This window comes from Odontomachus brunneus, unplaced genomic scaffold (assembly GCF_010583005.1).
Source record: "Odontomachus brunneus isolate Ranch 3 - 2012 unplaced genomic scaffold, Obru_v1 Obru_scaffold_016, whole genome shotgun sequence".
NCBI lineage: Eukaryota > Metazoa > Arthropoda > Insecta > Hymenoptera > Formicidae > Odontomachus > Odontomachus brunneus.
This window is the reverse complement of record NW_022639466.1, coordinates 310,252-331,317: the sequence shown is the minus strand read 5'-3', so window position 1 is coordinate 331,317 and position 21,066 is coordinate 310,252. Positions and strand designations below refer to the sequence as shown.

General features: G+C 34.4%; 1 protein-coding gene across 11 annotated transcripts in view; it reads left to right on the top strand.

Annotated features, from left to right (window-relative positions):
* LOC116841528 (neurobeachin) overlaps positions 1-21,066 on the top strand; it is a 581,065-nt gene that overhangs the window by 432,540 nt on the left and 127,459 nt on the right. For 4 of the 11 annotated variants that reach the window (XM_032809573.1, XM_032809577.1, XM_032809571.1 and 1 more), the window contains exons 6-28: positions 808-929; positions 1,346-1,472; positions 1,716-1,835; positions 1,925-2,071; positions 2,185-2,289; positions 4,099-4,239; positions 4,429-4,574; positions 4,671-4,884; positions 6,700-6,952; positions 7,054-7,196; positions 7,316-7,506; positions 7,585-7,693; positions 7,789-7,870; positions 7,974-8,290; positions 8,393-8,614; positions 9,306-11,004; positions 11,894-12,059; positions 12,133-12,286; positions 12,381-12,560; positions 13,619-13,759; positions 13,933-14,040; positions 14,725-14,896; positions 16,493-16,861. In XM_032809573.1, the coding sequence (XP_032665464.1) occupies positions 808-929; positions 1,346-1,472; positions 1,716-1,835; positions 1,925-2,071; positions 2,185-2,289; positions 4,099-4,239; positions 4,429-4,574; positions 4,671-4,884; positions 6,700-6,952; positions 7,054-7,196; positions 7,316-7,506; positions 7,585-7,693; positions 7,789-7,870; positions 7,974-8,290; positions 8,393-8,614; positions 9,306-11,004; positions 11,894-12,059; positions 12,133-12,286; positions 12,381-12,560; positions 13,619-13,759; positions 13,933-14,040; positions 14,725-14,896; positions 16,493-16,861 (5,428 nt within the window). The remainder of the gene's footprint in view (positions 1-807; positions 930-1,345; positions 1,473-1,715; positions 1,836-1,924; positions 2,072-2,184; positions 2,290-4,098; positions 4,240-4,428; positions 4,575-4,670; positions 4,885-6,699; positions 6,953-7,053; positions 7,197-7,315; positions 7,507-7,584; positions 7,694-7,788; positions 7,871-7,973; positions 8,291-8,392; positions 8,615-9,305; positions 11,005-11,893; positions 12,060-12,132; positions 12,287-12,380; positions 12,561-13,618; positions 13,760-13,932; positions 14,041-14,724; positions 14,897-16,492; positions 16,862-21,066) is intronic. The other 7 variants (XM_032809576.1, XM_032809575.1, XM_032809580.1 and 4 more) reach the window with 4 other exon arrangements.

Here is a 21,066-nt window from a genome sequence, read left to right as displayed (position 1 = left end):
AGTGAAATGAATCAAACCAACCGAGCCGGCCAAACCATCTGAAAAGCGCGAAGGAGTTGTGCTTGCTAGTAGGGAGCCGGTTCAGTTCACTTCACTTTCCGTAACCGCACGTAATCTAACTTCGACAAGTCTCATGTCAGCGACATCAGCTTTGTTTCAATTAACTACATGAATAAGTTACGCATGCAATAACAGTTAAGTGGTGGAAAGTCTTACGTCCCACAATTTGGCATTTTTTGTGATAATATAGAACAAAGTGATGTATGTGAAGTTGACGTATCATTCACAATGAGTTAGTTTGAAAATTACAAGATATGAAACAATTTATATTAATCATGAGAAAACTTATGGTTTTTTTTATTATCAGGTAAATAATTCATACATCATAAAAATTCACCACAAAAACTCAATCATTATAATACATCAGTGATTATCACTGTCGCCGTAATTACTGAATTACTTTGAAATATTAGTAATACTATAATTCAAGTACTCAAAACTATTAATCACTAGTAATAAAATTTCTGAGCAATAATAATTTATTCGTATTTTTTCGTTTAATAAATATTTTTCTTTTTCAAAATTTATCTGCATGTAAAGACAAATTATTACTCAAAGAAAAATATAATTTGCAGTACTCGATAAAAAAAGATAATTAAAAATTATTAATTAAATCTTTGTGCTTAACTCGAAGGGTTTTGTCCGTTACGAAGATTGATTTATTTGCGCAATGTAATTACTCGTCACCGCAAGTTTTAATTTCATGGAACAGTTTGATGAGAAAATCGTTTTGTGTCATCCCCACAGGCGATTGTCTTGCCGCCGCTGGCAAAGTGGCCACACGAGAATGGATTTACTTTCACCACATGGTTCCGCCTAGACCCCATCAACTCTGTTAATATCGAACGCGAAAAACCGTACCTCTACTGGTAAGTGCTCTCACATCAAGCACCCTCACGAAAACACCCTCTCCAGGTGGAGCAGGCAGCCCTAAAGAATCACTTATGTTTCTCAACTTTGAAGAAAGCGTTCAGACTTTCCGATAGAATCTCCTCATTAAAGGGGAGATGTTTGCATATATAACTGCGAAACAAAACATTGCTTCAACTATAGATCGTCTCTCACGGTTTAGTCTAACTTTACATATACATACACACATACACAAGCGCGTAGAGATAATTTCCAACTGTATATTTGTACATACACATTTCACTTCCATTTTTCCTCTCTTTCTTTCTATCACTTTAAAGAATAAAAGGTAGAAGTAGGACAACAGGGCAGAGGGGTGTAAACGAAACTGCTTCGTCGCGGATAGAAAAGTAATAATGCTCCGTCATTATTTTAGCTTTAAAACAAGCAAAGGAGTAGGATACTCTGCGCATTTCGTAGGGAACTGCTTAGTCCTGACTTCTATGAAAGTAAAGGGCAAGGGCTTCCAACATTGTGTCAAATACGAATTTCAGCCACGAAAGGTACGCTATTAGACACGCTATTTAACTAATGCTTCTCGAGTTGACATATGCCTAATCGTTTTGCGCTGAAGTTTTACATAATTCACGATCCAAGTAGCAAAATGACGTCAGAAAAGCGGTAAATTTTGCATCAATATGACTATCTTCTGATGTTACTTTGCCACTCGGGGTCAAAGAACTTAACGCGAGAGCAACGCCGGTATTAACGCATCAGTCGATGATGTTAATATTTGTGTCTTACAGTGGTATATGATTGCGGTAGTGTACATATACAATAGGTGGACAAAAAGTGAAATTAAGTGTCTGGTCAACGGTCAATTAGCGTCGAGCACGGAAATGGCATGGTTCGTCTCGACGAATGACGTAAGTGGAAGCTCCGTGTATGATTCCGATCGTAACTACCTTTCGTCGATGATGATCTGAGAGAAGATAACGCGTGTCGCTCTTTATAGCCCTTCGACAAATGCTACATCGGAGCGACTCCTGAACTGGACGAGGAGCGCGTGTTTTGCGGACAGATGAGTGCGATATATTTGTTCAGCGAAGCGCTGACGACGCATCAGATATGCGCGATGCACAGACTGGGACCGGGATATAAGGTATAAATCTTTAATCGGTCGCAGACGTTCGTTTTGTATTCATGGACGGCGTATATTCATTTCATCACCCGTCTTCTTCTCTCTTTTCTCCCTTGCCGGTTCCGCGCGAGTAGAGCCAGTTTCGTTTCGACAACGAGTGCTACTTGAATCTACCCGACAATCATAAAAGGGTGAGTGACCAGGATCTCACGAGCATGGTGGACCAAAGTATGCAAACTGTAAGCATTTTGATTTTATTTTCTCCCGTTAACGTATGATTTGTACTTCGTTAAGTACTCTGTTACTGCGTACGAGTTCGTCTGAGGTAATTACCTAAATTACGAACACACTTTCTCGGCGGTTGTTGTGGCCGATGAGTTTATATATTGATTTGCTTTGTATTATTTGTGCCGATCAAGTGTAAGATATTGTAATTACGGAACCTTGTTTGTATTATTGCCTGTTAAGTAATCCGTATCTACGACTTTACTTTTCCTTCCCTTGTTGGGCGCTTGTCTCTCTTAATTAGTGGATGCCGTTTCCCGCATAGCGAACCTGTACGTTAACGTTGCATACGTTGTATACGTAACGTTACATATAATGTATCTCTGTTGTAATATCGCTTTGACTTTACATGTAACATGCCTTTACATATAAATTTTATTTTGGATGGTATGATTTAACAGCAATGGATATTTTTGTTTTTCTTTTTTTCTTTTTATTGATAGAAAGTAGCGGTATATGAATTACAATTAAGCATTGTGTTAACTGTTGATTTACGCGGAATATGTCTGTGTTTTTCTTGTGTATCCTATTATGTAGTTAGTAGAAAGAACCCAAGATATTTATTATATCCTAGTAAGATCGATAATAACTGACCTTGTTATAATACACCTACTTAAAAAATCCAATAGGTAAAAAAATGTTATGTAACTAAATCGTGTTTTTTATTTATAAATAACAGAGCGGTATCAGAAATGTCGACAATTTATCTATTTTTTCGTTATTTATCCTACAATTAATATATCATGTTTAATTAATATTTATCTGACTGTGTTGACATTAGAATGCGTGGAAACAAGAACTTCCTTTGGATCTAAAAGAATTATTTTGATACTTGATTGAGATTTTAATATTTAAAAACCCGCTTTGTTGCTGATTACACGTATTAATGATGAATTCTTGAACATGTTAGGAACATTATTTGCAAAATATAGATGTTTTATATATTGTAAGCAAATTACAACCATTTTCATAATCTCGCCAAACTTATAAAAAATATTCTCAGAAAAGATATATCATAATTATTATTTATTTGCCGCCTATAACTACTATACGCATTGCAGTAAAATATTGTAGAAAATATGGTAAATAAAAATTATATTAAAATTAGATTTCAATGTTTACAATGTTTTTGATAAAGCTGGAATTTTGATAAAAATACGTTTTACTCTTTGATATAAATTTCATTTTATATTAAAAGTATAGGATCCGATTATTTTTCTATAACATACAGTTTAATAAATATTACAATATAATACACAGTACTATAACAATAAGAAAAATAACAAATAGAAAAATATAATATAATACAATACAGTAATATAATGCAGTACAATAAATATATAAGAATTTTTCATTAAATTATTTTATTAGATTCATATAAATACCAAATTGTAATTTGTTAATTAAAATAAGATAATATCATAAGATTATATAGAAAAATTTATTTATTCAGATATTTAATCATTTAAGTTACGATAAAAAAACGAAAGAATTTCATAGCTTTTTCATATCAGCTGAAATATGTGCGAGTGTGTGCAGATCCGATAGAAATAATAAGTTCAAGTAAAGTCATATGAGTATTTATGAATATTACATGGGTATTATATGAATATTATTATGTATTATATGGGTATTAATGAAGTTTAGGTATATCTCTATCAATTTTTATCGGATTTTTTAAGCAGGAGCATTTACTTCGATCTTACAGTAATATTTCTGCGGACGTGGAAAATATTTACTCAAATTCGTACATGATATTTCAGGTACTTTACGATGGGAAGCTGTCGAATGCAATTGTGTTCATGTACAATCCGGTAGCGACGGACTCGCAGCTTTGTTTGCAGAGTGCACCGAAAGGCAACGTCTCCTATTTTGTACATACACCGCACGCTCTCATGCTACAGGTATATAGTTCAGTAATGTTATTTACGATCTTGACCGGAGTTTACGCGCTATGAAACACGTATAGTTATATACACAGTTCTCCCTCGATGGTTCATACGTTATGGCTCGATTTCACGAAGGGCGCACGTGAAATAAATTTCAGACGCGGCGCATTAAAATTCATAAGAAATCATTGTTTCGGCTTTCAGGATGTCAAGGCAGTCATAACGCACTCGATTCACAGTACATTAAACTCGATAGGCGGCATACAAGTGCTGTTTCCGTTGTTCTCGCAGTTGGACATGCCTTACGACTGCATAGCACCGAACGACGTTAAGCGTGATCCCACGTTATGGTAAATCTCAATGCTAATCGTTATCATGATCGAGATGCTACGCGCCTATGAGAGAATGGAATCATTAACAAGTGACATTCACGTCGCACCTTCCAGTTCAAAACTGCTCGGATTCATTTGTGACCTGGTGGAAAGTTCTCAGACGGTTCAACAACACATGGTACAAAATAGAGGATTTCTGGTAATCAGTTTCATGCTGCAGAAAGCGAGTAGAGATCACCTCACTACAGAGGTTCTCGCATCCTTCTTGGAGCTCACCAAACATTTGGTTACTTGCCTCAGCGCAAACAGCGATCTATTACTGAAACAGGTACCGACCTATTAATTAATAAATTGTCAAGGTTATTAAATTTTGAATTAATATTCCAATATCGTTGACATAATAAATAAGTAAAGGAAATGAATATAGGAAAAATTATCTGAAGTACTTCTCGCGGAAGTAACTGGAAAATCAGTTGAAGATCACAAAACGATATTTAATGTTGCGTCGTAACAATTTATTCATGTTTTCGAAAAATGTTTGATATATTATTATTTGTTTATTAAGTTCTTGCGTAATTTATATGCAAAAGTATATCTTTATCCATCGCGTACGTCTGGCAATATCTTTTCTCACGTTTATATAACTCTTTGCCTTATGTATATTCAATCGACTATATAAAAGTCTAGTCTTACGTTCAATTTGATCAATTGAATTGTTAATGCCGACGCATCCTGTTTCACCAATTCGCTACATAATGCAATAGCTTCTACGCTTTTGTCACGATTGCTCCTATTGAAATGTTTGGAGATGTCTTTTACGTGCGTATTAATGTATGTGTTTAATGTGCATTTTGTTTTGTGCTCTTAAAACTGTTGAAGACTCCCCCACGAGCCTCTCGAGCATGATCACACATCTTTCTTCGATCATTGTTATGTTACTCGAACTTTGGATCGCATGCAATCTACCGACTTTTGAGCTTCCTGATTTAAGAAAATGCCTACGCAAAGTATTTTGTTCATAATGTGTCGCTTTCACATCGAAATTTGTGATTCTTGTTTTGCGACGCTAAAAATTTTCTATCTTTGTTATTATATAAAAAAATTATGATTTTATATCTTCGAATATGCACTCCCTCTTTCTCTTTCTCTTTCTCTTTTCTCTCTCTCTCTTTCTCTCTCTCTCTCTCTCTCTCTCTCTCTCTCTCTCTCTCTCTCTTTCTTTCTCTATCATTAAAACGCTGTTACACGAAATTTTATTCCCGACTGCTATAAATTTTTTTAACATATTGGAGTGAATTTCACACTACTTAAATATCAAGCATTTTAATATACGTTTAATTAATTTGCAATTTGGTATTCAGTATAAAACATACATGGTTGCATTTTACTTGTAAATCATCGCACCTTTTGTAATATAAAATAATTATGTAAATACAAAACGAAATTCTTCCAGAATGTACAAATCCATATGTATAGTCTTATCCAGTCAGAACAGAAAATCACGATCATGTCAAAATGATGTCAAAATGACGAGGAATTGACTAAAAAACTCATTTTTTATTCAATAATTTTCTCGTCATTTTGATGTCATCATGATTTTTTGTTCTATTTGGGCACATTCGTTTTTCTCATTCTTTCCCTCAGAGTTCAACATAAATGCACGAGCATCTGTCTGCACTCATAACATTCCATATTCATCAGTGATCTCTTGTAATAATTATTGTTATGTGTAACAGCAATGCCATCAGCAAATTGCTTTCAATCACCCATAAGCTCAATGCGACCCATGTTTAATATTCGATCCTATAATTTTATATATATATATATATATATATATATATATATATATATATACATATTATTTGTTATTGTTTGTGCAGGATCTGTTTAATATCAGACATTTTTACTATACATATATTTTTCAAAATACTATTTTATTATACATATACACGGCGCGCGCATACGTGCGCGCACGCACATACATATAAAATAGTACTTTACACATATGTACGTTGAGTATTCTAAATCTCACCTAAGATCGCGTCAATTACACAAATTTACACATCTATAAAGCGGTTCAGGAAACCATAAAAGTCGGCTAGATTGGTGTGTCCGAAGAACAGGCAGATCCATGGTGATGTAGTTCTTTTATTTTTCATTCCTAACATGGCAGCTACTGGATCACGTCCTTTTTAATCCCGCTTTATGGATATATACGCCAGCACCGGTACAAACACGACTCTATTCGTATCTGGCTACAGAGTTTCTTAGCGACACGCAGATATATTCCAACGTAAGACGTGTGTCGACAGTTTTACAAACGGTGCACACTCTTAAGTATTACTATTGGGTAGCTAATCCTCGATCCAAAAGCGGAATAACACCAAAGGGACTTGGTACGTCTTACTTAATCAAGTAGCATCTCTACAAAATGTCGATTTATTCCCGTTAAACAAAAGTACAATAACAAATTTGCATGAAAACGTATTTCTTGCAGATGGACCTCGCCCGCAACAAAAAGACATTCTTACGATTCGTTCGTACATTTTATTATTTTTAAAACAATTAATAATGATCGGAAACGGAGTAAAGGATGACGAATTGCAGAGCATCCTCAATTATCTAACAACAATGCACGAGGTAATTTTCAATTAACTAGTTATTAGTGAATTATTATTTAGTCAGTAAATTAATACATTGATTAATTTAGCAATTATACTATGTCGCACACTTTACAAGCCATACAACGACTCTTTTAGGACGAAAATCTTCATGATGTCTTACAAATGCTCATATCTTTGATGTCGGAACATCCTTCATCAATGGTGCCCGCATTTGATGCGAAGCAAGGCGTACGAACGATTTTCAAACTCCTGGCGGCCGAGAGCCAACTAATACGCTTGCAAGCGTTAAAATTGCTAGGATTCTTCCTCAGTCGCAGTACACACAAGTAAGTGATTCTTTTATGAGTAACTTATACCATAGCAGGAGGACGCATTATAAAATAAATAACGATCTTATTTAATAGAAGGAAATACGATGTTATGAGCCCACATAATCTGTACACTTTGTTAGCCGAAAGACTCTTGTTGAACGAGGAAACGCTCTCATTGCCGACGTATAATGTTTTATACGAGGTATTCGCTTATTACATTATTTTTTCTTACCACATTAACATTTGTTTTTCTAAATGTTTTACTTATTGCCGTTTTCGCTTCATGATTAATTTCAGATTATGACGGAACACATCAGTCAACAGATATTGTACGCCAGACACCCCGAGCCTGAATCCCACTATCGTCTGGAGAATCCAAGTAAGCTGACAATCAATTTGTAATCATTTACTTAAGTCAAAAATGCATTCCACTTGTATGTATTTAGCACCCTCTATTATCTTCGATATTCTTTATGTTTCAGTGATTCTGAAAGTAGTAGCAACACTAATTCGACAGTCCAAGCAAACGGAGCAATTGCTGGAAGTGAAGAAGCTGTTTCTCTCGGACATGACGCTGCTGTGCAACAACAATCGGGAGAATCGACGGACGGTTCTGCAGATGTCTGTGTGGCAAGAGTGGCTTATTGCCATGGCTTACATCCATCCGAAAAATACGGAGGAGCAGAAGATATCCGATATGGTGTATTCCTTGTTTCGCATGCTCCTTCATCACGCTATCAAGCATGAATATGGCGGCTGGCGCGTGTGGGTTGACACGTTGGCTATCGTGCACTCCAAAGTAAGTTAGTTAGCGAGATGCGTTGCTCAAAATATCGTTCGACGTGCCAGAAGGCAGAAGTTAGGAAACCCATCTACTTTCCTACGATTTTCAATTACTCAGGTATCCTACGAGGAGTTCAAACTTCAATTTGCTCAAATGTACGAGCATTACGAGCGACAGAGGTCCGACAACATCACGGACCCCGAACTTAGACAACAGCGACCAATCAGCACGATTTCCGGCTGGGATCAACAACACTCCGGCAATAACGGCTACAACAGACCGTCGACGTGGGGCAATCAACAAAGTCACGAAATACAACATATGGATAGAAATTACAAGGTAATTTTGCAAGGCGTACGATTTATATTCTATTTTAGCAGTCATTTCCTTCCCCGTCCATAGCGATTCCCCAGAAAACGCTAAGTAAAAGTAACATTATAAGTAACATTATGTTATGATTTCTTACACAACAATGTATGTGCAAAATAACATGTAATGTAACAGTTATATCGCTGACTGGAAAATTATAACATTGTAATGTTACTGTTAGTTAGTGATTTTTGAGTTTTCATATTTGCGAACGCCTTATCTCACGATTCAGCGTCACTTGTTGAGGTAACTCGTATACGAGCGCAAAAAAAATTTCTTTATAAAGAAGTATTACTGGTAATTTCTAAAGAAAATAGTAGTGATTAATCATGGCTGAATGATTTAGTGATTCCACAGTATTCAACAAAAAATGTTTTCTTTTTAACACTAGAAGAAGACTAGGTTATAATTTCAAGCTAAATTTTATAATGAATTGGAGAAAATAATTTGAAAAATACAAAGTATATAAAAAGATATATAAAAATTCTTATTTTAAAAGTTCTTACTAGAATTCTTACCACGAACAAATATATATTTATTTTTTTCGTTGTTATGGAAAGTTTATCACAGTAACTTGTTATTGACCAACCAGTTATACTTTTCTGCGAAGGTTAAAAGTGTGTGTTTGTCGGTTTTAATGATGTCTCGTATTACGGTGCAGGAGTTCGACGTGTCTGAGACGAACGACCGATTAGAGGAGTCCTGTAGCTGCGACCTCAACTCAATAGATAACACCGAGAGCGACGGTAGTCCGGCCATTGTGAAGTCACACAGCGAGACTCTGGATACCCTCCAGTCGTGCGAAGTGGTGTCGTTAGACTCCAGATTGAGCGACAAACCAGAAACACCGACTACCGCGCGCGAGACTCACACGGAAACGCCGACCATTCTCGAGGAAGCGAATAGCGAAGCTGTCTCGTTGCCAACTACGCAGGAAACCAGCGAGGTGATATCGATTGAGAGCTCCAGCGACTTTTACAGCGAAGTACACAAAATCGAGAGTTCCAGTCCCGATTCAATGATAGTCCAGGACACACCGAAGAAAGAGGAACACACAACTCACGAGAAGCAGCCTCCAGCCGTTACCGAGCCCTCTTCGACCGAACAGATTAAAGAGAGCGCAAACGCGACAGCTGTCGAGACTGAAAATACGAAGAAAATTACAGAAGACACTGACATGGCCGATGCAGTTACCACGACCACCGACAAAACTGAAAATCCCCCGGACGCGGACACGGAAGCGAAAACGACGAAGGAGGATAAACTTGAAGATAAATCGACGAAGGAGGATAAATCTGTCGAGGAAAATACCGTCGCGACCGACGACAGTAACACCCCGACCACCACGGAAGAATCGATCGAGACCGCGACGACGATCGTGAACGCGACCGAGTCTGCTGTTACGAAGAACGACGTCGACACCGAAGAAGACACTGTGCCAATTGTCCTTTCTGACGAGACGCGAGAAGCGCTGACGGTCAAGGTGATCGAGAAGCTCCAGCTAGAAAACGACCGCGAGATAGTCGACAGCGACACGTCAGAAGCGTACTTAACGCCAACCGAGAATCACGAGAGTTCAAGCGAGATGAGAAGCAGAACGTCCGAAGGCGAAAAGGTTGAAGACGACACCGTCGAGAGGAAGGACACTCCCGAGGACAGGGATACCGTGTCAGAGACCGGCGAGAACGATACAGAGGAAACTGTAAAAAGTCCTAATTGCTCAACTAGCATAGTAGAAGAAAGCGGCGAGGCTCATGCGGACGCGGTAGATCTAGAGAACGAAGTGAAGGCGGAACCAATAGTAGTGAATAGTGAGTTAAGTAGTGACGAATGCGCCGTGGATACTTTAACGGAGAACAAAAGTGCTGTTATTATTGATAACGATGACGCGCAGGTAAATGAGAAACACTCAAGGGAGCCGTCCACTATTTCTACTAGCGTAAGTGATAATAAGCCAGATGTTCCGGCGATGACCGGCGAGGTAGAAGTAACAGATAGTGTTTGTAGTAATAGCGATGTTCAAAGTTCTGTAGATAACGTGACGCAAGTGCCAAATCCTAAACAGCAAATCCCAACAATATCTACGGTCTGTGATGCAACTAAAAGTTTATCCGACGGTGTGCCTCAAATCGTTAGTTCTAATGTGGTTGCCAGAGACAATGCGTTATTGAATGACTTAACTCCAGATCACGTAAACACTCACCGCAGATCCAGCCTGCCAATTGTATCCACAGACACGGCCGTGGATGATAACGGTCACGAGCCACCTTCCTTGCCTGTGCCCTTACGAAAGACATCGTCACCACAGAAACGACCAAGGAGTGCCTCAACGTCCACGCAGGTGGATTCGAATCATTTCGGTATGTTAACAAGTCGAGTTTTAATCTGACATGCAAGGTTGGATAATTACTAGTTAATCAGTTAATAGTTAAATTAAAAAGCTACTAATTAGTTAATTTTAGATAAGTCAACTTTTAATTTAATCTGGTTATTTTAAAATACACTATATAATTTTCGTTTATTAATCTTTTTTATATATGACTAGAACAATACATGCGCGCGCCATATAGCTAATGAAAAATAATAAAAAATGTAAAATAAAATAAAATAAAAATTAAATTAAATTAAAATATACTTTAATTAACTAATAATTATAGGGAGAGATAGGAAGAGATAGGGAAAGACAGGGAGAGACGGGGAGAGACAGGGAGAGACAGGGAAAGACAGGGAGAGACAGGGAGAGACAGGGAGAGACAGGAGAGAGTACTAAGCGAGAGAACCAATCAGCATCGCGGAAAAGCGACAACAATTAAATCTCTTACATGCTTTTTTTTAGAGAGGAATTAAAATAATTCATCAATACTAAAACCATTGCAAACTGCTTGCAATGTAGATTGTAGAAGAAGAAAAATCTAAAAAAGCTAGTAGAATTTTTTTTATCTGTCTGAACGTCAGTATTCTTTTTTTTTTTTTGTATAGAATTCTAAACACAAAACAGTTGATATTTCTTTTAAAATATTTTCTTTTCATTATTTTACATAAAATTAATCTACAATTAAAAATTATTGTAGAAAACATATATCGTTTTACAAAATTAACTTTTAACTTTAATATAAGTTAGTTTTAAACGTCATTAACTTTAATTTTAACTTAGTTAAGAAAAAGATTAATTTAAATTAACTCAATTCTAAATACATATTATAAAAAACGAACATCTTTTACCGTTCTTCTTTATCTTTTTTATCACAGAAGCTAAGAGATCAAAACAAGGAAATCCCTCCACACGACCAATGTTCAGCCCGGGTCCAACGCGACCTCCCTTCAGAATACCGGAATTCAAATGGTCTTACATACATCAACGATTGCTATCGGATGTTCTGTTTTCCTTGGAAACAGACATCCAAGTGTGGAGAAGGTAGGAAAATACGGCTACATACTGACAACGTTTATCTTTGGCAGAGTTCTATATATTAATCTACATGTTACAGCCACTCAACTAAGTCGGTATTGGATTTTGTCAACAGCAGCGAAAATGCCATTTTCGTGGTGAACACTGTCCATCTAATTTCGCAGTTAGCCGACAATCTCATAATAGCCTGCGGTGGTCTGTTGCCCTTATTAGCGTCGGCTACTTCGCCAAATGTATGTAAATTATCATTAAGCCACTTGACTAAGGGATTCAGAAGGAGAAGTAGATATATTTCAGTATGTGTTTTTATTGCCTGAACATTTTCAGAGCGAACTGGACGTAATCGAGCCAACTCAAGGGATGCCAATCGAGGTGGCAGTTTCATTTCTGCAAAGATTAGTCAACATGGCTGATGTGCTTATATTCGCCAGCTCGTTAAACTTTGGAGAACTGGAGGCTGAGAAAAATATGTCGAGTGGCGGCATATTACGGCAATGTTTACGCTTGGTTTGTATCAATGTCCATAAGGTATCTCATGCGAATTTATAACGAGATATAAGTAATGATATATTATTTAGCAAATTATTATCGATCTATTGGTAGGAAAAATATATTAGTGCACATATTAATTGCGTTTAATTTTCTCAATGCATTCAACAGGACATAGAATTTGTAGGATACGGAGACTCTTTTAGGAGGAAAAAACTCATTATAATTATTACATTAATGTTACATTTTTTTTCTTATGTATAGTCATAGTTTTCAAAAACGTATAATGTGTGAGATAGTTGTAACCAGAGTTGGGAATGTAGCCATCTAAAAAAGACAAACCATTCAAAACTACAATAATTCTGACTCGGAGAACTAATATTTCTTTATGAGTTTGATTCTATCTTTTATTATTCTTTATACAAAAATTATTAACGGTATAGAGTCAGATTTTGCAATTTAGTTCTTACAAATTTTTAATATATTTAATAATAGCTAATACACACACAAAAAATATATTTAATGATAATATAATACATACACTTGTTCCATGGTTTCTTACAAAAGGGTGAATTATACTAAGCATACTTATTATTAAATTTATTAAAAATTTTGAACAGCTCTAAATTGCGAAATCCGACTTTGCATTAACAATTATTTTTACGTGAAGAATAAGATAAAACTACATACTGTCTTCCAGTGAATATTAAAATATTTCTATCCAATCAAGAATATCTAATACACACGTTATCAGTGCGCGACTAACACATTATCTATTGAATAGAGATAACTAGAATAAAGTAACGATAAAAGTAACAGTTAAATTCGTTATTGTTATTGTAAAAATGTAACGACGTTACCGTTACAAACAGAAAAAAGTAACGAACGTTATTGAAAAAAGTAACGATAACGGCGCGTTATAAGTAATGTGTTCATTCCCAACTCTAGTCGTAATATATCCTTAGAAATCGATATACTTTCATTAGAGACATTAATTATCTCTACACGATACCCTTTACTATATTTATATAGCAAATTATAGTTATATTTATATACCTAATAAACTGCTTCTATAGGTCTGTACATGTGCCGTTAGAAACTGCTTAGAGTGTAAAGAACGTGGCAGGTCGTACAGCATGTTAGGTCGGCAGATTGGCTCTAGTAATAAATCGCAACACATACAGTCGCTCATACGTGGAGCTCAAACATCACCTAAGGTACGTTTTATCTAATCGAACTTAGTATAACGACTGTAGCGCTACTAATGAACGTCAAACATGTGGTATTTTTTTCCTTTTTTTCTAGAATACAAAGTTCTTTATTGCTGAAGAATACCTGTTCCTTTTGTACTTATTAATATTTAATAATGTGTAGCAATATTCATTTACAGAACATCGTGGATAATCTTACGCATCAGTTGAGTCCTGTAAAGGACCCGGAGAAATTGTTGCAAGACATGGACGTAAATCGTTTGAGAGCTGTAATATACAGAGATGTTGTGAGTAATTCTCTTTATTGTATATGATGGTTCCTTGAACTCAAACACCTAGAATATGTCAGTTAATCATATATAAAAATGTTTAAGGAAAAATTATTCAAAAGGTAAATATTCTGAGAAGCGAGAATTCTTTTGCAAAAATTTGAGATCCTTGAAATTGTTTTAATAAGGTTAGATATTTTCATTAACGTAGTGATGTAGCTCATAAAAAATACAAATTCAACATGGGATATATTGATTCTAACCTTGACTTTGAATGACAAAAATAATCTTTTATGAGGAAAAAGAATTGTTTAATATTTGTGTTTTGATATAAATATATACTTCTTTTATTTCAGAAATATTTTTTCCTTGGGGATTCTGAAAAAATGGAGTTTATCTCAATATATCTATATATTCTCTCATTTATTTTAAGTTTTTTTTATAAAATGTCGATCTCATTGAGATTCCGCAAAATATAAATTAAAAAAATGTTCGCTTATTAGAATATTTGTCCTTTTGAACTGAATAATCCATTTCTTTGATTTTTTTTTTTTTTGTACTATCAAAAGGAACGGAAGCATTCTCTAAGTACTCGAATTAGAAAATACCCTGCATAACAATGTAGAACACAGTTGTGTATAAGACACTATGTGTAAGACAGAAAACTGATTAAGCAAATCGAATTGGTTACATTGATTTCAGGAAGAAACCAAGCAGGCACAGTTTCTGTCCTTAGCTATAGTTTACTTCATCTCTGTATTAATGGTCTCTAAATATCGTGACATATTGGAACCACCGATATCACAGCGTCCTCCTAGTCCAGTGCAAACAATACAGACGAATGGTGGCGGTCTCAGGCCAGGTAGTCCTTCAGGTGAGAACTCGTCCTTGTATTAACTGAAAAATAATATTTGTAAATAAACAGATCGCAAGATTCGCTAAAAAGTTAAATCACGTCATATATATCTTTAATAAACGTAAAAGATGTAAGATCTTAAAAGAACTTTCTGTTTAATCAAAACTCTTATGTGTCAGATATATATATATTCTCTTATCTTTCTTTTTAAAAAAACTATCATATACATAAGTACATAAGTTAAATTTGATTGGTGTTAACAAGTGTTAATTCACAATTAGTTCCCGTAGCATGAAATGCAGCTATATTAACGTTTAAATGCAAAATTTACAATATCTCAACAAACATAAACATAACTGCTGTATAACGTAGAAATAACAAGATTACGTCTATGTTATATAGCAATTATACTCTGTGTTTGCTGGGTATGTATTTCGTGATAACGTAGCTATTATAGTTAGCATATTTAGATAAATGAGAAAGAGTCTTTAAAGTTTGGATTAACGATGACTAACCGTTATCAAAAATCATTATGTAATATTTTAGTAATTTTTCAGCGGCGGTTTAGCTAATTGAAGCAGTTTCCGTTATAATAATGTTTGAAATGAATGAGATATACAATATAGATGTTATAAATAGAGTGGACATATGTGTACAGATATGTAGGTAGTGTTCAACACTGTGCACCAGAAACGATGTAGCTGCAACTGAAACAACAGCACATGACACCAAGTAGACACGCATGTGTTATATTGCACTGTATGAAGTAAACATCTTATATGTATCTGACAGTGAGAGTTTTGATGTTTGTCGAATGTGTTTGCACTACTTTGCGTTATAAATATACTTTTACGTCGTTATATTATTGTGACTGTATTTTCTTGAATGTGAAACTTCTTTATGTGAGGAATTTTCTCGGAAACTAGATGTCTCTATGACTGCTGTTACACAATTAATACTTGGATGTTTGACAAACCAACAAACGATTATGCCATGAAACCAGTTCTATCAAGAATGTTATACACTCCGGTTATTAAATATTATTTCGATAAAGCGCTACGAGTGTTTAATTAGATATTTCAAATCGATGTGCAAGCGATGTTATCGTTTTCTTATTAAAAATCATGTTAAAATCCATATTTCACGGGGAAAATCGAAAACGAGCATCATCAATTTACAATTATTTACAATTTATGAAACGATACGTATTAAAATACGATACGTATTTAAATTTCCACGTACTGAATTTCACTCTATGTAAACGGAATGAGTTAATTATAATTTCAGTAAGAGTTTAATTCTATAGGTTGATCCACTATTTAATATGTTTGTCTATGATCCTTAAATATTTCACCGAGAAACTCTCTGTATTAGATAATTATTAATTCAACAACATAGTTATGAATTCTTCGCGTGAGAAGACTGACAAAAATATAATTTCACAACTGAGTGTTTAGAGCTGCAGACGCCGATCGTGGTCGTAATCTCCTCGGTTCTTTTTACTCATCGAATGCGTAGAGTGAAAAGCAGTATCGAGATTATATTATGGATCACGAGCGATAGAAGTGATATAACGCACGACCCGATAACGTGGTAAATGTGGTTCCTCGGCAGATGGGAATGGTGGTGGAGGAGGGCGGCCTCTATTTCCACAGTGGTCTCACCACGTGTATCCACAGTTCCTCCCGGGATCTCACCCTAACGCCAATGCGAATGCCAATGCCAATGCCAACCATCACATCAATCAGCACCATCACCAGCACCCGCTACCGGCTGCCAGGCACTCTAGTCGCCAGCCCCCCTCCAACTATTATCTCCCAAATCATCACAACAATCACTACAATCATCACCCGAATAACCATAGCTATCATCGCCATCATCATTACCACCATCACAATAACAACAACCACCATCATACGCTTCAAAAGCATATCGATCAGCCCCGAAATCTCTGTCATAGAAACTCCGGTGTCGGTTTGCAAGGTAACTCGAAAAGCCCGAAAGTTGTTTCACGGAATGCTCTGAGTTCTTTCTTTCGCTTGATTTATTGCGCAGCTCTTCTTATTTATTCTGCTGACTTGCGATCTGCACGAGAAACTCGATATCGATATGAACGAGTCCTTGCCGAACCTTCACATCCTCAGTAAGCAAGAAACCTAGAGTCTACATTTTTTAACGTTGATATTATGTATAATTTTTTAATCGTTCTTGAATGTTTTATAAATGTTTTACAAATATTATTTAATATAACATTGCTTTTTTATATTTTTAGACATGAGTAGAATATTTTAAAGACATGAGTCGAAACATTTGGTTAATGTTACCATAACACGTTTATTAAAAATAAATACAACATATCAGCGAATAATTTGTACATAGTGAAATTAATCAATTATGTGCTTAACTTAATTGTAAACGATGTTCAGTACAGTATTTCCCAGATAACACAATCCTAGAATCGTCCTAGATGTACTTAGAAAACTTTGGACGTTTCCCAAGACACTCTCACATGTTTAAGATAATTCTAAAACGTCTTGTGCTATTTTGGTTAGGATATAATAAACTCATCAACAATGTCTCATTTAAATCGAATATTATAAATGAATTTGAGAAATAACATTTACTTTTTCTACTAAAATAATTTAAATAATATTTGAATTTAAATAATTTAAACGTTTTGATAACGAAAATGATAAAATTTCTCATAATTGATTTAAATTGTTTTATGCCTTGTATTTTTAAACTAATTTATTGTTTAATTATTTTAATATCTGGTTAAAAATTTAAAAGCAATCATATTGTCAATGGTTCACTAATATACATCTTAACAATATCCGTCACATATTAATTTTTGTTGCATTATTCCAACATTTGCCAGCAAATATGTAATTACAATATTTTTTGAATAATATAAGAATATATTATTAGCAAAATATATAAAGATATCGTCAGAGTTTATTGGCATCACCAGTCTTCTTTGATTATCGAAATTAAGCAATAAAGAGCATAGTCAGAACAAAGATGGTGATCGCTATGAAGTCGAAACGGAGAAAAAAACGTACGAAGCGAAATGATGTAACCTAAGAGATATCAGTTTTTTATTTATTTAAACAAAGCGATCAAATATTAATTTGCTTAGACCACTATCATGGGTAAATCTATTATTATTATTTTTTTTATAGAAGACATCAATATATACAGAAAAAGTGAATACCAGAATATTAAAAAGAATGCAACGTTTACTTACAACGTTATAATCATATATAATATCAACATTACAATAACTTCCAAATCAATGTCAAAATTTGTTTGTAAATTTGTTTGTACGTTATTCTATACAACGTTAAAAGCGATATATTTGAAAACATTACTATTATTGAATAATGTCATAATAATATTGCTGTAATGTTTTTTGCTTACTGGGTTGCGATTTCCTCGATATCTCCTCGATGTTACAACCGATTCATTACTTCTTTACAAGTCTCGATTGTTTAACTTACCTTGAGAAAAATGTTATGTTATACAATCAGCTGCAAGACTCGGAAAAAAGTTTAGTGTTAGTTTGTTCTCCATTCGTTCTCCATTCGTTACCCTTTTGTCAATTTATATTAGATGACTGATCAACCAACTTTATCAATCAACTTTAGCCAGCCTTTAATAATTCTTGATTGCAGAAGTTATTTTATTGTTGTCGTTTAGTTAGCAAATTTCGAAAGGCTTGCGCTGCATGTTTGCTGCATGCATACACAGCAATTACTTTAGATCATTCTCAACATATCGTGGAAATAGTAAATGAATTTAATTAAGGTAGTTGTATCATGAGTTTCGTGAGAATTCGAAAATTTTTTATATGACATATATAAATAACATATAAAAAACTTAAATGGAAATTTTGAAACAAACAGTTATATTTCTCAATATTTCTGAGATATTTTTAGAGAATTTTACATTTCTAAGAAAATCTGAAATATTTTTATAGGATTTAAAAGTAGCTAATATAAAATATATATATTTGTAATCTAAACTTCATAATTTTTTTTTATTTTGATAACAATATATAATTTTTGTCCTGTTTTCCTTAAATTTTCATGATAATTAATATACCCACAGAAAATTCACATAATTGCGAAAAAGAATATTTATACTAAAATATATATACATAAAAACATTTTGCAATAGTGTTGTCAATGTCAAACTACTCGTATATCCGAATCTTTTTAGACAATCATGTCTTTTAGATATTAATCAGGATACCTGGGTATTCCAGTAAATTGACAACAATATTCCGTAATACACATTGAAAATAGAGAAATGGAATATTTGAAACAAACATATAATTAATTAGGCTCCGAGATTGAAATAAAAAAACAACAATAGCAAGGCCAATAAGAGCTAAACACCGGATAGTAGTATGTAAAATAATTTAATTATATAAGAATCATGCAACACACACAAATTGATGTGTATAAACGGTTTCTAATTCAAACCTTCTTCAGTATAAATAATATTATTTGCCCGCAAATAAAATTGTGGACAACATTAGTCGTATAAGAAGCGCTCAAGAATATTGCGGTCGTAATCTAATAACTCGTGGTAGCCGAAATCAGTTATGAGCGAGGATAGTCTACATTTTGTGTGCGAGATTTGCTGTCGCCAATGTTTTTTTTTTTTTTTTTTCTTAAGATACCGAGGATATGAAATTTTATTTTGTTAGATTAAGTTTATTTAATTTTGTCATCACGTTATATTTGGTTTGCCTTTCCCAGATGCCGCAGCGAACAGTCAGCCATCTGTGGCATTGGGAGATGCTTTGCGATTCTATTGGAAAAGGTCTAACAATCCATCTTTTCTCGGCTACCGCGAGTTACTAGGTTGGAACCGCAATACTCTTAAGCGCTTCCAATACGATTAATGTTGTCCACAATTCTGGGCCACACTGTGTATATTTCATCCGACAGCATATACGTAATCAATAATTGAGCATATGTATCTTTCTTCTTGAGTTCTTTCTTTTGTTTTGCCGTCGCTTCTTCAGTCGATTCGGTGAAACCACTTTACCTATTACGATTTCTGCAAGCCTGTCACGCTTAGACAACAATCAAATTTGATGTTTTCACATCGTCCAACTAATTGGGCTTGTCAGCCTGTCAATTTATGTTTTCAAATTGGTCATTTTTGCACACACAAAAAGAGACTTGAAAATTCAAATAGTTTTTAACGTGATGCAAACAACCCAAACATCAGTCACATAGGAACAAAAATTCTCTTCGAAAACGAAGCCGTTATAGTTGCTCTCTTTTATACGTGTATTAAGTTCATAACTTGTGTTGGCTATTTGCAAAAGAGAAACAGAAAAAAGTATTATACAGCTCACTGTATATTACAATTTATTATATTACGAACTTGACTACTGACTAACTGACTACGCTTCACTCTTCTTTTCTCAACTTCTTTGTTTTTCAACTTGGCTCGCCACTACTACTAATTCTGAAAAATAAAAGATCCTTTGAACAATATATCGCGCTTTTATAACACTCTTACTACACGCCAGTAATATTACAATACTTTTATTTTATCCTTCTCGAAACGATGTAACATTTTCTACAAATAAGTATATTAACTTAAATGAAATTCTTCATCTATATATACGTGATGTCAACACCTAGGAATGATTGCAATTTACCCCGATTCTTCTTATTAAATCTTCAACGCCTTCTTTACACTACATCAGTTTCTCATTGTTTTCTGCAATTATTATGTCATTTTAATAAGGTGTTAAACAAGTTCCAAAAGTTTGGATCAAAACCTTCAACGACTTTCTCACATATCTAGGATTTCGAAATCAGAGAGGCTGATTTCAAAATATAATTAATTAAATATTTATAAATTTTTTAGTGCGAGGCAGGTTGCGTATACATTGTACATAATTTCCTCTGAAGAAATTCGAAACAGTGGTTGATCATTTTAGACTCTGCAATATTGATGAGATAGATACAAAATCGAAATAAATACGCAGTAATGACCGCTAATATCCTGTAGCATCTAAAGAAAAAGAAGATAAGGCATTATATATAAATTTCAAAATTATTGACTATATTGTATTTTGAAAAGACAGCAATTGTAAGTTCATAATTTCTTTTTTATAGTAATATATATATATATATATATATATATATATATATATATAT